The sequence below is a fragment of the Sminthopsis crassicaudata genome, chromosome 1 (genome assembly GCF_048593235.1).
Source record: "Sminthopsis crassicaudata isolate SCR6 chromosome 1, ASM4859323v1, whole genome shotgun sequence".
In the NCBI taxonomy this organism is placed as follows: Eukaryota; Metazoa; Chordata; class Mammalia; order Dasyuromorphia; family Dasyuridae; genus Sminthopsis; species Sminthopsis crassicaudata.
The window spans coordinates 702,218,297-702,239,040 of record NC_133617.1 but is presented as its reverse complement, the minus strand read 5'-3'; the positions used below and the strand labels follow the sequence as shown (position 1 = coordinate 702,239,040).

General features: G+C 43.7%; 1 protein-coding gene across 1 annotated transcript in view; it reads right to left on the bottom strand.

Moving 5' to 3' along the window:
• PLXND1 (plexin D1) overlaps window positions 1-20,744 on the bottom strand; it is a 189,230-nt gene that overhangs the window by 78,201 nt on the left and 90,285 nt on the right. Inside the window, 1 exon segment of the mRNA XM_074283857.1 lies at window positions 4,031-4,138. Within this exon segment, the coding sequence (XP_074139958.1) occupies window positions 4,031-4,138 (108 nt within the window).

The window sequence follows — 20,744 nt, the reverse complement described above, 5'->3', positions numbered from 1 at the left end:
GTCTGTCACTTTGCAGTTGAAGCACAGAAACTCAAGGAGGTTTAAATGACTTACTGAGAATCAGCCAGGTATTAAGGAACAATGTCTGGATTCAAATTCGGGTATTTTTCCTACTGCACTGCCTTGCCTCCCTCAGCTTGGGACAAGTCTTACTCTAAGGTCAGAGTCAATCTTTGGCCAGGATTCAGCTTCAGTCTTAATGGTTTTGTTTTTGTTGTCTCTTCTCCAGCTCATTTTACAGATAAGGAAACCGAGTGACTTGCCCAGAGTCATATAGCTGGAAAGGATTTGGAATCCCCAGGAGCAGTATGCTCTGTCTCATGAGCCACCAAGCCGCCAAGAATTGATGGCTGGACTTGGAATTACTGAGAAAAGGCCAGCTCAGTATTAGGGTTAATCTTTGGCCAAAGCTAGTGGGTCGGGCTTTGGCCAAGGTTAAGACGTCTAGTAGTAGTTGAAGTTAGGATCAGTGTTTGACTGAGACCAGGGGTCATTCCGTGACTATGGAACAGAGCAAAACTAACTGGTTCCTGTTGGGATCACACTCAAGACTGTGGCTTCATTTACAGAATTCCCACTACTGAAACATCGGCTTCAGACGGCACTTAATAATTTGGTAGCACCTCACACTGTGATGGATGACCTAACCCTTGTTAGAAGGAGACACTAGCTTTCCCAAAGGCTCCATAAAAAGACATTGCTAATCACTTCAACACCCACAGCTAATCATTTATGGTGTTTTCTCACAGTCAGCCAAGAAGCTCCATCACATAACAGGGAGCTTGAAATCATGTGGACAATATGGCAGGCTTCCAAACTGCAATGGGTACCACTAACTCTTGAAAGAGAATGAGTGTGGTATTTTAGGGAACCAGCAGCCAGGTGGTGCCATGGTACACAGAGAACTGGACCCGGAGTCAGGAAGGCTCATCTTCCTGAGTTCAAATCCAGTCTCAGACACTTCCTAGCTGTGTTATTGTGGGCAAGTCACTTAACAATATTTGCCTCCGTTTCCTCATCTGTAAAATGGAGGAGAAAATGGCAAACCACTCCAGTATTTTTACCAAGAAAACACCAAATGGGGTCAGGAAGAATCAGACACAATTGAACAATAACAACAACAACAAACTTTAGGGATTCCTGGGTTCTATTTGTAGACATTATTCATGCATTGTGTGACTTTAGGCAAGACTATGCATTATAGTGGACAGAGTTGGATATGAAATGAGCAAATCCTGGATTTGAATCCTGCCTCTGACACTTATTAGCTATGGGATCCTGAGCAAGTCACTTAAACTCCCTCAGCCTCAAGTTTCCTCATCTGGAATATGGAGATAATATATGCAGTCTTTCTTTATTACAAAAGATTGTTGTAAGGATGAAATAAGCCCATTTACATCTAGGATTTTTTAAAAATTTTAATCTACTGCATAAATACTGCTTGCCAATTTTAATTTCATTCTGCTTTAGTGTCTCTATCTGCAAAGTGGCACTGATAATAGCTTCCTTTAAAGACTCAAATGAAATGCAAACGCTGCTATTAGGACAGTACCTTTTCCTTTTGGAGGCTCAGGATTTTCTTCTATAAATTATTGGGGGGAACAGAAAAGGAGGAATCTCTTGCTTGCCACCTCTCAGAAATGGCCATTTCTTTAGAGAATAATGTTGCAGAAAGCGTCCAGCTGCCAAATTTAGGGGACATCAGGAAGTAGAGGTAGTCTAATACAATAAAAGTATGTGTGAGGCCTCAGAGAAAAAAACGAATATGATAAATTGCCTTAGTGCTTTATGAAACTCAGGCCTGCTTTATTATTATGTGGATGGGGAGTCTGAGAGGCAGCATGTTCCAGTAGCCAGAAGGGCGAACTTTGGAGCCAAGAGAGGTTTCCTCTGACACATATAAGCAAAATGACTGCAAGCAATTCATCGAACCTTTCAGCAGCCTAGGTCAACAATCATAAAATGTAGAAGATTTTGTGAAGGGCATCTCCACACCAAAAGTTGTCCCCATTGATGAAATCACAGGAACTCAGTCCTAGCCCATTCCAGGTCATGAAAGGTCTGAGAGGGGGAGCACATCTTCCTGCTCCTAATTTTTTATAAGTCTATAAGATAATGTATAAGAAAGCATTTTTCAATATGGGATGAGTTCTGTGATGTAGAGGCTCTTAGCTATAGGATGTTCCCAGACCTTCTGAAGAATGACTGGGTCCATGTAGATGATGGTGGAAGCTGCTAGGGAGTTTAGTGAAAAGCACATTGGAGTTGGGAATCAGAGATCTGGGGTTTGACTCCTATGTCTGTTATCGATTATCCGTGTGACATTGCTCAAATGGGACCTCTCTGACTCAGTTTCTTCCCCTGTAAAATGAGAGGTTGGGTAAATGATCATCAAGGCCCCTACCGGCTCTCCAGTCTGTGATCTAGATCATGTAATCTTGATAATAATAGATAATATTTCATTTATATGAAGAGCGCATCATAGGTGCTAAATTACAGTAAGGGGCTGCCAGATGGTACGCTCCTAATGGAGTTTCAAGGAGGGGTAAATGAGACGCCTCATGCCTGGCCCAGCTCCAGGACCTGTCAATGCCTCCTGTGCAGGATATCCTGGACCCACCCCACCAAAGCTGGGCCCAAGGGATGCTGCCCCTCACACCACTGTCAGCCCCCAACTTCCACAGGTCGAACAGCAAGAGCCTGGATTCTGGGGGCCCTCCTGGGAGAGACATCTCCCTTCAGAGTGTGCTTGCTTTTCCCAGTCCCTGTAGAAGCTCCCCTGGGCCCTCTGCTCCGTCTGTGGTGGGGACCGGCTGGCCGCAAAGGAAAACATGCTGCCTACGGATGTTTTCAAACAATTTCTCTCCAGAGAGGCCCAGTGTCTTGGGGCATGGGTTAGGGAGGAAGCATGGGATCATAGGACTTGGAAATGGAAAAACCAGCATTTCCAAGCCTTCTACTTTACAAACGCAGAAATGGAAGTCCAAAGAGGAATGGGACTTATTTCAGGCCACACAGGCTCTAACTGGACGAGTCTAAATACAAGGTTCTTCTCTGCCAAATAAACGAGTGAACAAACAAACGAGTGAACAAATGAATAAATAAGTACATCAACCAGAGAGAAGGGTTAATACATTAGCTAATGGCGATATTCAAGATAACTTCTTATTTTAAAAAAGATGCACATTTTTAAGTACTTTTCAGTGATTTTGATGAAATATTCCAGGTTGTTCTGGCTATTTTCTCCATCTATGCCTTTTAAGAAATAGCAACAAACAGCTGAGGCCTTTTTCTTCTGCACCTGCCCTACTTTCACATCTCTCAGGTCTTTGATTTGAAGTCTGGTATAAGCCCCCAAAGGGTGAATCACTTTGAACCAAGGAGGGTGGAAGGGGGTAGAATGTGGACTTTGGGGCTGCAGGGTTAACCCTGGGCACTGATTCAGAGAGAAAGATTGGAGGCAGCTTTAGATTTAGCACTGGAATCTTAGAGACCTTCTGGTTTAATAAGCTCATTTCACGGATGGGCAAACTGAGGTTCAGAGAGGGTGACTTGTCCAAGGTCACAGAGGTAAGTGAAAGCAGGACTGGTATTGGAAATGGTTCCCTGGTCTTACCCCTCCAATACTCTCCCAGGACAATAGTCAGGGCTCAGTCAATGGGTAGAAGTGGAGGCTCAGTCTGTGTCCTGGGTCAAAAGTAAGTCTGTGGTCAGAATCAGTCAAAACTCAAGCTGAAATCAGAGATTCAATGTGTGGCCAGTGTTAAGGAGGAGCCTATGGTCAAGGTCAGGGGTCAGTCTTTGGCTAAAACCAAGGCACCGGCAAAAACTGGTGCCGGGACCAAGGACTTGGTCTGTGCCAAGGTCAAGGGGCCATTTCCCCAGACTCAGCAAGGCTCATTTGACCTTCTTCTTCTATGAAAATGTCACAGAGACCTCCAGATCATTCTCTCATCTCTTAGACCCTCCTCATAGGCGTGTGCCTCAGCAACCCTCACAGCCTCCCCGTACCTTCCACAGCATCACTCACCTGGGAGAAGAAGGCAGTGTTGGCCAGTGAGACATAGATGTTCTGCAGGCCCCCGGTGGGCACTGGGGCTAGTGGTGTAGGCAGGATCCGAGGGCAGTCCTGGCTGACCTGAAAGGGAGGAGAAGAAGGAGGGCTGAGAAGGTCTCTCTTGGCCCTGGCAAAAACTGGCTCTGGGGTGAGCCAGAGGGAGCCAAGGCAGTTAGAGGCGAGAGCAGAAGAGCTGAAAGGGAGCTCATTTAGAGCCCAGCCACGGTGCTAAAGGAAAGAAGGGGGGGGGGGGAAGGAAACGACTCCTTGCCCTAAAGGACTTCACATTTCTGTTGGTAAGAGAAAACAAGCACCCAAAACAACTTAAATAGAAGAAAAGGCTCTACCGATAAGTCTAGATTTCAAGGCTTAATAAGGCTTTCAAGAGCCATGTTCTAGTCAATAGATACTGGGGGTATAAAGATAAAATATTAAACAATCTTTTTCTACAAGGAACCCACACTGTGCTGGGAGATAGAGCCAAGATTCACAGGAAGTAGCAGAAAACAAAGACCTCTAAGATTATCTGAGGAAGGAGAGACTGCAAGCAGCTAGAGGAAATCAAGGAGGGCTTTGTGTAGGAGGAGGCAATGGAGCCCCGAGGGCAGAGAAAGCCTGGGAAATATTGAAATGAGAGAGAATGCATTCCACTGATGGGGAGTGAAAGCCTGGGCAAATGTGCAGAGGTAGGAGATAACACCCAAGTCCAGGAAACACCAAGTGGTTCAATTTGGCTAGAAAATAGCACGTGTGGGAGCAGCTAGGTGGTGCAGTGGATAGAGCCCCAGCCCTGGAGCCAGGAGGACCTGAGTTCAAATATGACCTCAGACACTTAACATTTCCTAGCTGTGGGACCCTGGGCAAGTCACTTAACCCCAGCCTCAGGGAAAAAAAAAAAAAAAGAAAAGAAAATAGCATGTGTAAAGGGGATCCAGACACATACCTCCGAATATCCACTGGCACCTCAAACCCCACCTGTCAAAAATTAAACTCAGCCTCTTGCCACAAAATCTCTTCCTCCTTCCGACTCTGCATTTCTGTTAATGACACCACCAGTCTACCCATCACCCTAGATTCCAAACCTTCCAGTCATCTCTCTCTCTTTGGCTCTCTGTATCCAGTGACTCGCCAAGTCCTATCAGTTCTTCCATTAATCTAACTCATTTTCCACTCCTACTGTCATCAGCCAAACCCAGGCTCTGTGGCTTTACAATTGGATGATGACATTATCTTTCTCTTTTCTTCCAACCTATTCTATTATGCCAGATTAACGTTTCTAAAACATTTAATTCATTATGCCCCACCCCTGCTCAAATACCCTCAATGGTTCCCTATTACTTAAAAGATAAATGTCAGACTCATTAGTCCAATACTCAAGGTCCTCTGCAATCTGGTCTAAATTCATCTTTCTAGACTTAGCTCTGTCATCTTCTCCTCAGATGTCCTCCCTGATGTACTTTCCTTATTTAAATGCTATTTATCCTTCAAGGATCTCAAATCCATTCTCACAGAATCATTGAATCTCAGAGCTGGGAAGGACACAAGTGCAGCCCTTTCTGCAATACTTCTGATAAGGGATAGCGCAGCATCCATCCAATGGCCTCCACTATCACTGAGACACTCTTGCACTTTGGACCAGCTCTCACTGGCTGAAAGATTTCCTTCTAACCAGCTGAGACCATCTTCTCTATAATGTTTTATCCATTGCTTCTGCCTCGTGGGACTAAGCAGAACATCAAATGCCTCTTCCTTAGGACAACCTTCAACTACACAAAGGCAGCAACCAGGGCATCCCTAAGATATCTCTAACACTGACATGAAATTGTAACAAGCACGGGAAGGTAGACTGGAGTCAAGATGTGAGGGACTATAAATGACCAACTGAGGAGTCGGTATTTTATCCAAAAGCAATAGGGAGCCATTGGAGGTCCTTGAGCTGGGGAGTGACATAGCTGGTCTTGTGTTTCAGAAAGGTTATTTTGGCAGCTGAATGGAGAATGATTAGAGAAGGGAGGAAATATAAACTAGATTATACATATATATATATATATATGTATATTTGGAATGCTCCGTGTGAGAGGTGAAAAGGGTTTTAAAGCATGGTGGGGACATTGTAAGTGATGATAAGGGGCCACAGCAGCAGAACCTGGGGTCTAGTCCCTGCTTTGGCACTCACTCACTAAGAAACTGGAAAAGTCCTAATATTTTTTGGGTATCAATTTCCTCATCTGTAAAATGGTACTAGGAACACTTGTTCTGCCTTCTGAATTCTGGCGGTCAGAGAAGACAAGGAAGGTGATCTGATTTTGGAAAGTGGAAATCAAGGCACCAAAGTGAGACATAATCATATGAGATGCAGGAAATATGATGGATGGCCAGTGCCTTATGGGAGGTCTCCCCCCCAATCCTTCCCGTAGGTCCAGATTGTTCCATCAGAGCCGTGCCTGGTCTTGACTTGGCTCTGCCCCTTCCACATGAACTGGTTCTGCAGGGAGCCCCTTCAGTTCCCTTAATTGAAAATCCATGGGTAATTTCAGGAAAATTTAATCCATATGTTACACTTAAATTGTCAGATGTTGTGTTTCAATCCAGGAACTCGGGAAATGAATTTCAAACCATTCTCTTTTTTCCTCCTTTTTTCTACTTGGAAGCTAAAGATTCAATCCAATCAAAGGGGCCCAGAGAAGTCTGAAGGGAGGAAACCCCCCATACCACAGGTTTGGAGTTGTTCCTGTGTCGCAGAAGAACCTTAAGTGGCCTCAGGAATTTCCTGCCTCATTCACTCATTAATTCAATAAAAACTTATTGAACAATAATGATGCGCAATATTAAAAACAAAAGCTGAATGAGACATGGTCCTTGTCTTTAATAAAGATGACTTGCATTTATGGAGGTCTTTAAAGTTTGCGCAGTGATTTACTCAAGAATATAATTATCCTCATTTTACAGATCAGGAAACTGGGGCCCAAGTGGGGCCAAGTGATTGGCCCAGAGTCATAATAAATGTGGAGGCTGGGACTCATAGTAAGCTTCTTTGATGCTCACTCCACGGAGTGACCTTTCCACTGTGCCATGCTGAACAATCTTAAGAACTGGACAATTTCATTAGACCAGTAGGTTGGCTTTCTAAATTTAATTATCTAAATTTTAGTCATCCCACAAGGTCCGGGTCGTATGTCGTCTCCCCCAGGAAGTCTTCCTTTACCATTCATAGCCAATCTCTGTGTTTCTCTAGTATTTTTTATTGTCTTCATTTCATATTTCAGCAGAGACTTCCTGGTCTTATAATTTTTTTGTGAGTTCTCTATATTTTTTATTATAGCTTTTTATTTACAAGATATATGTATGGGTAATTTTTCAGCATTGACAATTGCAAAACCTTTTGTTCCAACTTTTTCCCTCCTTCCCCCATCCAGATGGCAGGTTGAACAACTGGTCTTATAATTTTAATAATTATTTAATAATTTTTTCATTTTCTGTCTTTCCATCAAGATTGGAGACTCCCATCAAACTGTGAGTTCCTTGAGAACAATGGATGCTTTTTGCCTTTTGTTATATCCTCAACACTTAGCAAAGAGCCTGGCTCACAAGTACTTAACCTGCATTTACTGGCTGAAGGGGAGGCTGGGATTGTATTGGCCAAAGGGGCCAACATGGTCCCTAAGCATTAGACTGGAAACCTCAGCTACCTATTGGACATTTTGAACACAGCGTGTCCAAAATGAAATGCATTCATATCATTATCATTGCTAAAATTTTATAGCACTTACTACATGCTAAGGGTTTTACAGTCATTACCTTATAGCAACTCTGGGAGATAGGTGCTATTATTATCCCCAGATGAGGAAATTGAGGCAAATTAAGTTACTGGCCTGGGTCTGCACAGCTAGGAAGTATCTAAGGCTTGATTTAAATTCAGGTCTTCCTGACGCCAGATCCAGGCTTAGTGCACTAGGCTTCCCTCCACACAAATACTTCCTTTCCAAGCTTCCCTTTTTTTATAGGATAGAGTCACCATCTTTCCACTCAGATTCATGTCCCCAGCATCATCCTTTACTAATTACTCTCACTCAACCCCCAGATGCAATCTGTTGCCAAATCTTGCTATGTCTCCTGCAAATTTCCCTTCTTCCCACTCACATAGCCAATACAGTAACTTAGGCCCTAGACACTTCTCATCTAGGCTATTAAAAAGATATCCTATTTTTTAGGATACTGCAGGTATCCTGCCTCAGGTTTCTCCCTCTTTCAATCAGTCTCCCAGACAGCCACCATGGTGATTTTATTAAAAGTGTAGATATGGGAAGGAGAAGAACCCACATGTGCAAAAAGTTTGTAGCAGCTCTTTTTGTGGTGGCAAAGAATTGGGAAATGAGCAGATGCCCAGCAGGGAATGGCTGAAAAAGTTGTGGTATATGAAAGTAATGGAATATTATTGTTCTATAAAAATGATGAACAAGTTGATTTTAGAAAGGCCTGAAAGGATTTACACAAACTGATGCTGAGCAAAACAAGGAGAACCAGATATACTCCATACACAGTAACAGCAAGATTGTGCGATGATCAACTATGAAAGGCTCGGCTCTTCTCAGCAGTTCAGTGACCCAAAGCAATCCCAATAAACTTTGGATGCAAAATGCCATCTGCATCCAGAGAGAGAACTGTGGGGATTAGATATAAATCAACACATGCTCTGTTCACTTTTTTTCCTGTTTTTTTTTCTCTCTTTTGATTTTTCCCTTTTGTTCTGATTTTACTCTTCCAACATGATTTATTTAAAAATGTGTATTTTTAAAGTTAATATATATGTATAGCCAGAAACAATGAAACAATTAATTTTTAAAAAATATGACCAAGTCAGGGGCAGTGAGGTGGTGCCATAGTGCACAGAGTGTCAGGCTTGTAGTCAGGAAGCCCTGAGTTCAAATTTGACCTCAGACACTTACTAGCTATGTGACCCTGGGTGATTCACTCCATTCTGCTTACCTCAGTTTCCTCATCTATAAAATGAGCTGGAGAAGGAAATGGCAAACCCCTGCTGTACCTTTGCCAAGAAAATCCCAAATGGGGTCATGAAAAATTGGGCACAATGGAAATGAACGCGTTATAACTGCCCTACTCCATAAACTCCAGTGGCTCCTTATTGCCTCTAAGACCAATCCTCTGCTCCCTATCTACCTCTCCAAGTTGCTCTTTCTTACGAATGTCACTCCACTGCTTAATTCCACCTTGCTCTGTTGTACCACCCTCCTCACTTCAAGAACCTTTTGGTTCCTTCAAGTTAACCATCAAAGACCACCTTTTACAACAGACCTTTTTGGTCCCCTCCAGTCTCCCCATCTCCTAGTGCATTCTTGAAAATGACCTTTCAGTTTTGTTTATTTTCTTTTATATCTAGCACCTACCACAGAGCCTGGCACACAGTAAGAGTTTAATCAAAGCTTGTCAATCAATTGATTGAAAAGCGAAAAGAGCTTCCACTGGCCAGGGAGGGATGAACTCTCCAACAGATGACCAAAGCACCGTGCCGGGGCTAGCTCCCGAACCTGGAGCTGGCTGGAGCCCAGCCCTGCTCTAGGAGCAGGAAAAAGTTACACTCCCCACCTCTTGAGGACTGTTGTGAGAAAAACCTTCTGTAAACTGTAAGAAGCTGTAAAATCTAAGTTGTTGTGATTATTACCAGTAGCTCTCAAAGCCTTTCTTGGGAGATCTCCAAACTCCACCCCACCTCTGGTTTGCCAGGTTCCCAGCAAGGCAGGGAACAGCAGCTAGCAACAACATCCTCTCCCAGCATGGTACACCGGGAGGAATATTAGCCGTGGAGTCAGAAGGCATCGGATTCTAATTTAATACTACTGGCTGGATGACCATGGGCAAATTCTCTGGGTCTTGATGGGGAGAATAAGATCTCAGGGTGTTGTTGTGGGGATTGAATGAGGAAATGTGTGCATAATATTCTGTGAACCTGGAAGTGCTTAGTGAGCTAAAAACATGAGACTTGAGAGTCAGGCCTGAGTTCAAATTTTGCTTCTGTGACCTTGTCACTTAATTTCTTTTTGATTCAGTTTTCTCATCTGTAAAATGGGGCTAATAATAGTATTCATCTCTCAGGGATGTTAGGATCAAATGAAATAATAATTGTAATATCAAATGAGATAATTGCAATGATAGTAATAATAATAATGAAAACTATATAAAAATGGCAAGCACTATATAAATGGTAGCTATTATTAGGACTGTTATTATTTTAGTTAGTTATTTTATGTTATTCTTATGAAAAAGATGGAAAAACATGGACTTAGACTATATGATTAGGTGAATTTAGAATTGGTATAGTAGCCAATAATGGTTCAAAGTCCACTTGACAGGAGAATTCTAGGGAAGCAAGGGCCACATGCTTGAGCTTGAACTGGTTAACCTTTTTATTAATGATTTGGCCAAAGCCAGAAATGCCCCCGTGTGTTGAAATTGTGTTTTGGTGGGGTCCCCGTGCTTTCCTCCCATTTAGTATGGCATGTATATAGGCAGCCAGCTTAAAATAACAATGATATGAAGTAAAGGGTGCAGAAAAGCCATTTGCAAACCTGACTCAGAAAATAAATGAGACAACATCCTGAAACGCCATGCAAAATCAGGGGAAGCCAGCCAGGCCCCAGTAACAGCCTCTCAGTTCTTCTAATGGTCCTCGGTCTGTAAGCTACAGATAAGCTCCAACAGCCCAGAAAGACTGGTAAAGTGTTATGTAAATTAAGGAAACTTAAGGTAGCACTGATAACTTTGAGATGACTTGGATGTATTAATTAACCAAGGCTAAGGTGGCCTAGATAAGCATTAGTTCATCTCCCACCCCCAAACCCTATAAAAATGGAATCTCACCCCCGCCCCCCACCCCCAGCCCAGCTCTCCTCCATCTGCCAGAGTCTGCTGGAGTGCTCCCAACTTTGATCAGAAGCCACCTAAGTGACTCTCTGGGCTCCTGGCTCTCCTGTCTCCCTCTCCCTCCTCCACCCTCTTGCTGAGGGTTTCAGGGCTTGCACCTCAGGAATAAGTGCTCCCATGACGATATCTGAAGCCCCAGCTTACATCCTGATGCTGTTATGCTTTTGCTAGAGTTGTTACACAGTCTCTATAAGGAACAAGGCTTTTAAAGCTATGAACAGGGAGCTGGACACCCGGGTCTCTGTGAGGTCCCTGTGACATGGACTTTGGAGGCTGACGCAGCTGGGGAGGGATGAACTGCTGCCGTGAGGGCAAAGCTGCTTGTGGAAGGTGAAGGAGCAAGCAGGGCAGGGAAGAGGGATGGTGAGAGTACAAAAGCCACATGTCTATGGTGCTACAGGTGCTCTTGGGGGATTGGGAGCGACCAGGAAAATTCTCCACCCTTCTCTTAGTGGGTCTCAAGGGGAGCAACAGAGACTCTTGAGATTCAGGCAACTGATGCAACCAACAGTCAACGTCATGACATCAGACATGGCGAGGCAGGGAAGGGCCCTCCAAGCAGAAGCGCCGGTCCAGGCCACCGGTGCTGCGCTCAGAGGTGTCCCCCAGCCCCTGAGCTACCTCTTGGGCTCTCCATGAGGAATTGGGCAGAGCAGCCCACGTCCCCACCACCATCCGAGGGAGTTGGGCTGGCATCCCCCCCCCCCAATTCCCCTCACCCCCGCACAGAAATAGAGATGACGAAAAAGCAGAGCAGCCAGAAGTCCCCTGTCCAAGCCCCCTGGCCAAACTGTTACCAACAGAAGGACAGTTAGGAAAGGGAACCATAAAGGGGAAAGAGGGATGAGGGATTGGAGCTGCATGAAGTCCCGACCGGGCTTGAGATACAAATCCTACTTATAGATTTAGAACAAAAGTCGGATGTATACATATATTGTATTTAATTTATACTTTAACATATTTAACATGTATTGGTCAACCTGCCATGGGGGTGGGGAGGAGAAAAATTAGAACAAAAGATTTGGCAATTGTCAATGTTGTAAAATTACCCATGCATATATCTGGTAAATAAAAACTATTAAAAAAAAAAAAAGAAAGAAAGAACAAAAGTCAGAGGGAAAAGGGGCAGCATGAATGTATAGCCCGCATTTAACTGGCAAGGGCCTGATCCTGACTGCTGGGAAAATCAAACAGTTGGTATCTGTATGCAGGAACCCTGGAGTGACTGCCCACCTAAATGACCCTGAGAGGCTTATGCAGATAACTATACCAATGCCCAAGACTCCACCCCACTTCACCATTGCTAGGCTGGGTTTTCTGAGGGACTGCATTTATCTCATTGGCATCCATCTCTGCTAAGGCACAAACCCAAGAGGTTACTTTAGAGAAGGGCCAGACTTCATTAGCCAAGGTTCCCAGACCACTGTGAATCTCATGGGAACAATCAAGGTACCCAAAGTTCTAATAGTTCCTCTGGTTCCTTCCCCATCATTGGTATGTATGGCCTATGGCAACAGTTGGCCATTTGGGTTCATCTTCAGAGAAGAACACTGAAGTTAAAAAAAATTCTTCCACCCCAAAGAGTAACATTAAATGGTTATCTACCCAAAAAGAATTCATAGAAGGACTCAAAAATGTTAAAAATCAAATGAGAAAAATTGAGGGAAAAAGCTAAAAAAAATCCAAGAAAAACAAGATTATGAAAAGAAAGTCATTCAATTAGAAAAGGAGATCTCTGAAAATTAGAACTGGGGAAGAAAAAGCCAGCAAATAAGACCAAGAAATAAGAAAATAAAATATAAAGAATGATAAAAAAGAAAATATGAGATGTCTCATAAGAAGAAAAAAAAAACAAATCTGAAGAACAGATCAAAAAGAGAAAACAAGAATAACTGGATCACCTGAAAGCTATGACCCCCAAAATTTGATACAATAATATAAGAAATAGTTAAAGAAAATTGCTCTGAAGTCTTAGAGCAAAGAGGAAAGTAAAAAATAGAAAAAACCTACCAATCACCACTTGGAAAAGATCCTATGAGGAAAACCTACAGGAATATCATTGCCAAATTTTGAAACTTCCAGATCAAAGAGAAAATTTTACAAATAACAAAAGCAAAAAACAATTCAAATATGCTGAAGCCGCAATTAGAATCACACAAGAACTACAACAAAAGACCACAAGTCTTGGAATACTATATACTGAATTTCAAAAGAACTAGAGTTGCAGCTGAAAATACTATATCCAGAAAAATTAGCAAAATTCTGAATGGGAAAAATGGACAATCAATGAATTGCGAGACTTTCAGTACTTTGTTGGAAAAAAAAAAGCCTGAGCTTAATAGAAAATTTGACATGTAAGAACCAAGAGAAATATTAGTTAAACATCAAAGACTAATTTCAAGGGGCTCAATAGAACAAACTGTTTATGTTTTATATGTGAAAAATGTGAACCATATGTCTAAGACTGTCATTAGTAGTAGAGAAAGATCAGGGTAGGGCTGAATACAATGGAAAGATTTGGAGCTAAGAAGCATGATGTTAGGGAGAGGAGAAAACGGGAAAATAAAGAGTAAAGGGAAAAGTGCACAGCAAAACAAAAGGAAAACCTATAAGAAAGCAGAGAAAAGATGGACACCTCTGAACCCAATGTGTTCTATTATTATATACACTTTCTTGAAATGGAAATTATTGTTCCTTATTTTGAATCCTCTCTTATGTTCTGCTGTGCACATGACAATGGACTCATAAGGGAGAGATATCTCTGCCTTGATCTGAGATAAACTACAATCCCCTGATATTAAGGGAGCCCGGCTTATTCTTCAGTACTAGCTAGAGTAGAGGAAACCCTGGATGGTGGCAATCTCTTGAGTTTATCCTACAACAATATCTTGAAGAGGCAGACTACCCTTCATCTGGCTGGGTCAGTGGAGATACTCCCTATCAAGAACAACCCCCAAAGCCACAGCTTCTACATCAAACCCCACTTAGTTCTGGGGATGTTCCAGCCCTCCAGAATTCAGGGGAGGACATTCACCACCAGAGTGGACTCCCACACACCTAACCTCGCTGTGAATGAAGGAAGGGCACCTCTCAGCTTCCAGCTTCTCTTGGATTCTCCCAAGAAAAAGAACGGGACTCTCAGGATGAGACCTTGAAGTGATAGTGATTATTGTGCTTGCAGTGATTTTATTTAGATTAGTCAACAGACGTGGTAGTGTGTGACCACAGTAAGTGGCTGGGCAACCAAGGGGTAGATTGTGGTGAAACTGTATTCCCCTAACCAAGGCCTTGCTCCCTTCCTTCCCTTGTTATATAGAAGGAGCCAGCCTAAGGTAATGATAATGGGAAGTGAGAATATAAAAGAGAACCTACAAGTCACTTACCAAACTGCCTCATAAATTAACTGAGATCACATCCGGAGACTGTAAACTTAGAGGAAGCCAGTCAGGTCCCTTGCAATGGCCTCTTTGGCCCCTTAAGACCCTCTCACAAAATATTACATAAAATTACAGTGACCCTAAAGGAGCACTGACAATTTTGAGGCAACATGGATATGTTAATGAAATAACCCTAAGGTGGCCTGTATAGGAGTCAGTCCTTCCCTCATCACCAAAAACCTATAAAATAGGACCTTAAATCTTAGCCCCCAACCTGTCTTGAGTCTCTACCCCTGAGAGCTGCAGTTGTAAGTGACATTCTGGGTCCCTCTCCCTCCCCTATCTCTTCTCCACACTGGCTACCCTCTGTCTACTGCCCCACACTCTGTGACCATCTGTCTCGACTCTCTGAGCCTTATTAAAATGTGATGGATGCATGACTTCTCACTTGCTACCAGCATGATCTTTCTCAACAAGTTCCAAAAAACTGGGCAAGTCTGTTCTGATCCAATGGGGACTTCTTTGGAGCCCCTCTGGAAGGACAAACAGAGACCGAGATGTAACAAGACCACCAGCCAGCCATGGCTAGCAGGACAGGATCTGTTCTCTGATCAATTAACTGGATTTTTTGCCAGGGTCACCATCACCTGAAAGATGATTAACTTACAGCTTCAGCCAAGTAGGAGAGACCCAGCAGGACTGTCTAAGGCCCATTGCTTCCAGACTCTGCTGGGGAAAGAGAAAGGGAGGCTTCTGCCTTTAAATCCAATGAGATGACATGGAACACAGGGACGTGGAAGGGACCTAGCGGAGAGGAGGGACCTTGGAGGGGGTCCTCCTGCAGAAGTCTGGAAGGAAGGCAGAGACTCTGTCCGGCATAGATGGGACAGGAGAGAATTCCTGGAATTTTACAGAGAGGGACACTGAGACCCAAGTTGGGAAAATGACTCATTTCAGCATCACATATTGAATCAATAACCTACAAGCCTGGAACCTAGGCCTCTTGATTTCCTGTACCACATTACACGGCCTTATGTTATTAATTATAGTGGTGATAATAGTGCTTCAATACTTTGAAAGATTGGTGACTTTGCTGGTGTGGGTACTCTCTCTACCTTCCCCATCTGTGGAAATCATTTCAAGAAGGCTGATTGTGTCCATCATCTGGGGTCAAGGGTTTCTGACTTCGGAGGGGCCGGCCAGTCCATCATTAGGGGCCTTAGGGACTGGATTAGGAATTAGAGGCCTGGCTCTGCCTCTCACTAGCTATGTGGCCTTGGACCTATCCAATGGCGGTTATGCATCCGGTGACCTGGAACCTTCCTCCATCTTGGGGCCTCTGGGACTGGCCCACACGTTGGCCATGCTCGTGCTGGGCTGACCAGGACAGGAGGATGGGAGCAGAGGAACAGCTGTGAAGAAAGCTCATTCCCTGAGCTAAGGCCCAGACACAGTGAGTGACTTACCCACAGTCATCAGCTGGCAAGTGAGAGAACTGAGGCTCTGACTCCAAGCCCCATGTCTCTGTATTCACACTCCGCAGACACAAAAAGCGCCCTGTTTCTGCCATCACTTCTCCTCACTCATTGTAGGGAAGCCTCATATTTTTCCCCACCCAATGGCCACCCAGAGCCCATCAGGAGCTCTTTCCACATTAACTGCTGGCCGATTAGGAAGCCGGTCTGAGTAGTGTTGCTGGAACCAAATCAATCCAGCCCCACTCAGAATGAAACCTAAGGATGTGGAAAACAGATGGGGAGAGCTCTCAAGTGGTTCCTGAGAGCGAGAAAAGACCATAATGGAGTATCAATTGAGCTGCCCTTTGATTATTAAAAGCAGCTTTAACTTACACTGATTCCTCCTCTCTCTCTCTCTCAGAGTCCCAGCCAGCCACCTAGCTTGTCTGTGAGGCAGAGAGAAATGTGACAATGGCACTGTCTAATTAACTGTACTCTTTCTTATTCACTGAGATGAGACCTCCCCCAGCTGCTTCATGAGAACACAACAACAGCAAACCCCTAAAAAGATCAGCTATTCAGTCAGCCATATCTGACTCTTCACGAAGGGGTCTGCCATTTTCTTCTCGTTTTTACAGATGAGGAAACCGAGGCAGAGAGGTTTACATGATTTGCCAGGATCACCCATCTAGGAAGGGTCTGGGGCTGAATTTAAACTCGGGAATTCCTGGTTCCAAGCCCAGAGGTCTGGGTTTCCCCTCCCGCAGAAAATTCTGGTGCCTTCGAGACACGGCTGCCATGTCTCTAAGAGAGCAGCCGTGTCTCTGCTCTCAGCACTAAGGTCGTAGGTCCTGTTCCCTCCCTGCCTTTGTGGCCCACTTCATGCTCCCTCCCAAGATCCCATCACTCGGCCAATCTTATGGTGATGAGTCAATCATTCAGTTAAGAGGGAACAGGGCTCATAAGTGGCCAAGCTGGAGCAATCACCTCGGGCCAGAGATTTTCCTGATCCTCACGGCCTTCTCTTTGCCAGAAGAGACCCGAGTGGAAGGGGGGCCGTTGGCCACCTCGTGCAGACACACACATCTTGTTCTTTTCATTCATCTTCCTCTGGCTCTCCCTGAGAGGGGCCAGCGGGGAAGAGAGGGAGAGGTGGCCGGGAGGACTGGGAGGTGAGAGCAACAGAGAACAGACAGGCCGAATGCCTTCCTAATCCTCAGTCAATCTCTCCAAAGCAACCTGCCTGGCACAGCCCACCCAGATCCCAAGCCGCTTTGCCCACCTCCTCCCCTAAGCCTCTCCATGCCGTGCTTGGCAGCGGGGGGCTAATTTTATCTCTGTGCACCAGGCAGCCGCCGAAGCAGAGCCGTAAGCAGACCCAGGCATCCTGTCTCCTAATCCCCTGCTTGACCCAGTAAGCCTTGGCGTCTCCAGAACTAATTGGCATTTAATTAAACTCCAAATTAAGCACCCGGCTCAGAAACTTCACTGGAGCTTCCAAGGCCCGTCTTGCCTCCCTCCCTCCTCTCCAGGCCCTTCTCAGGGTGGAGAAGGCCCCTGCTGGCTTGTCTCTGGGGTGATTAGTTTAATCCTCAGAGACAGGGGCTGTCTCCTCCCCTCTTCCCGCGTGAAGATGAGAGCTGGTCAGGGAAAACTGGGAGATGAGGATGCCTGGGAGTTGAGCTACTGCCCAGGAAAGGATCCAGGCCAAGGGCTCAGTAACTTGTTTCATACACACGTCTCTGTGGCAGCTCAGAAAAACCCTTGTTGGATATCTCTACATCCCCAATTAGACTGTAAGCTCCTTGAGGGCAGGGATAGGCTTTTGTCTCTTTCTGCATCCCCAATATTTGGCACATAGTAGGTGCTTAATTAATGTTTATTGATTATCAATAGCAAAAGGAAGCTAATGATCCCTGCTCCAGCTACCTCCTTGAATATCTGTGAGGTTCTGCTGAGCAGTATCGAAAGGGCCTTGCCTCAGACAAACTAGGCCTGGGAAAGACCTTAATTTAGAAAGGTCAAGGTTCCCCACTGCATCCTGGGCCATCACCAGTCATCTCGACCTTAGGCCTTGCCACTGGACTTTGATGACCGTGGAGGAAAGAGTGACGACTATATGTTTCTGCCTCACTTGAATCCAATTCACACACAAGTCAAAACATCACTCTCCCAAGGTCATCGGTCTTCTTGAAGAGCAAAACAATGGAAAGGGCAGATAAATGCTAGCAATTCCTCCTGTCAGACCCCAGACTTCCCACAGACCTCAGGGACGAGGAGAGAAGGAAGGGACATGTTCTGGAGACAGAATGTCCACGGCTGTGTGCCAGACTTGCTGCATTTTTCTCATGTCAGTACTTCAAGGCTCCACGATTTCAGGGGAATGGGAGCTGCCTGACCAGTAATAATAATGGCTGACTTTGGGACGGCAATTCGAAGTCAGTCAAGCACTTTACATCTATTAATCCACTTACGTGTCACAACTTTGTTAAGGAAAGGCTATTATCATCCCCATTTTACAGACAAGAAGACTGAGGAGACCCAGAATGACTAAGTAACTTATCCAGAATGATTTAACTGTCAGAGACAGCATTTGAACCCAGATTCTCGTAGCTGCAAGTCTAGGAAGCTGCCGGATCTCATCCACTTTGTCCCTTAGCAAAGTCTATGAGAGCTCAAAGTCTATAAGAATTCAAACTCACTCTAAGTGATTAGTTATGCTAAATTATTAGCATTATTATAATATTATTATTATTATATAATATTATTATTATATTAGTTAGGCTAAGTTATGCAAGGCTTTGAATGCCAAACAGGATTCTGAACCCATGAAATAGAGAAAAAAATACTAAAAAGCTCTTAGCCCTGTGCAGTCCTCACTGGGGTGGCAGAGGTTGCTACAAACCACATGCTTTTTTCCCCCCAAACATTTATCCAACACTATTGGTACTTTATAAGTGGTAGGGGCCAAAGGCAGGCTAGATGATGCCCTAGTGCATAGGGCACTGATCCTAGAGTCAAGGAGTTTCATCTTCCCAAATTCAAATCTAGCCTCCGATACTTTCTAGCTGGGCAAGTCGCTTAATCCTGTTTGCCTCAGTTTCCACATCTGCATAATGGGGATCATAACAGCACCCACTTCCTAGGGTTGTTGTGAGAATCAAATGAGATAGTATTTGTAAAGCACTTAGCACGGTTCCTGGCACATAGTAGGTACTGTATAAATGTAGTTGTACAAATGGTTCGGTCATATCCGACTCTTCTTGACTTGGGGGTTTCTTGGCAAAGATACTGAAGTCATTTGCCATATTATCAACCATACTCACCAAATATCAGTTGCCAAGGATAAAGAGAAATTTTATAAACAACATGGAAAGATCCTCCAAAATAAGGCAATACACTCATGATTGCACCATGATAATAATAATAATAATAGCTAATATTTATATAGTGCTTTAAGATTTGCAAAGTGCTGTATGCATGTTTTCCCATTCAATCTTCACAACAATCCTCGGGGCAGATGCCATCATTCCCTTCACTATGAAGGTTAGCCATAAGGGCCAACACTGAAAAATGTTGGAAAATATAGATCCAGATAAAGAAAAAAAAGAGGCCAATGGACTTATTGGAAGGCTGCCTGCTGTGTATTTTACTCAAGAGGAGCATTTATAGGAGCTGGATGTGGTGAGTACTGAATGACATTCTCAAAAATGAAACTAGCTGTCTCTTAACAGACAGGAAATGACTAGTTATTGATGTGTGAATCATTTCAGAATCAGCTGTCGTGTGTGCAGCCAGTCTACTGACTAATTATTAGAGTAAAGGTTAAAATCAGCATAAAGCTTTTTTCAAAAGGATACAGAAGGGAAAAATTCATGGTATATACCATTACAACACCACCGACCTGACCTACCTGACTTTAAAAAGTGAGAGTTGGATAAAGGAAAAGACATGGACTGATTAACATATCCTACTAATATTTGATGAATATAAAACAATAAGGATGCTAAGAGATCCCAGAAACCTCTCTGGCCAGCAGACGCTGACTCTCTTTGTCAAGCTGAGAAATAAAGCTTCCAAAACAACAACGGTTTAGAAAATCAACGCATTTGCAAAACATTCCAGAGGAAGGTGATGGAAAAATTAAACAGCATCAATTCATAAAACAGGAAAGAGTGGTGAAGGGAAAATAAGCATTAAAGAAAGCTTGGCATGAGACCCAACTAGGCCAGATCATCCAGAGAACATTTATAGATGAAACCGGGAGTAGAACAATCAACAGATGAAAAAGAAAATGGGATGGGTCTGCCAACATTTCCTTAGAAATCTATTTTCATCATCGTTGACAGTGGAACCACCACATTTGGAATCTAACACCTCAGTCCCTGATGTGTTGAATGAGGAAGTAGAATTGGCACTTGAGAAAATGAAGTCAGGAAGACCAGCTGGACCAGACCAAGCATACACAGACAAAATCCGTGCTGGAGAAGACCCAATTCTAAAAGCATGGTGGGACTAATTTTTAAGATAAATGAAAGAGAAAATACCAAACAATTAGGAAAAAAACTACAGATGGAATTCTTTTTAAAGAAGACATTTGAAAGGACATCTGCAATAACCAACGCTTATGTCTACTTCCTAATTTCTGTAACATTTTTAGGAGAATTTTCTACACGTATATCGAGGGAATCTTTGTTAAAAATATGAGAAGGAAACAGGCATACTTTTATAAGCATTCTTCTACATCAGAGCATTTCTTTACAGCCACATAATTGACATGTCCCCCGCATAAAATCCTACAAAATTCCTTAATAGAGAAATGAAATCACATTTGAAGATCCTGATCCTCTGACTGTCATTATTATTGGAGTAATAAAATAGGGAGAGACAAAGGCTTGCTGATGATTTTTACTA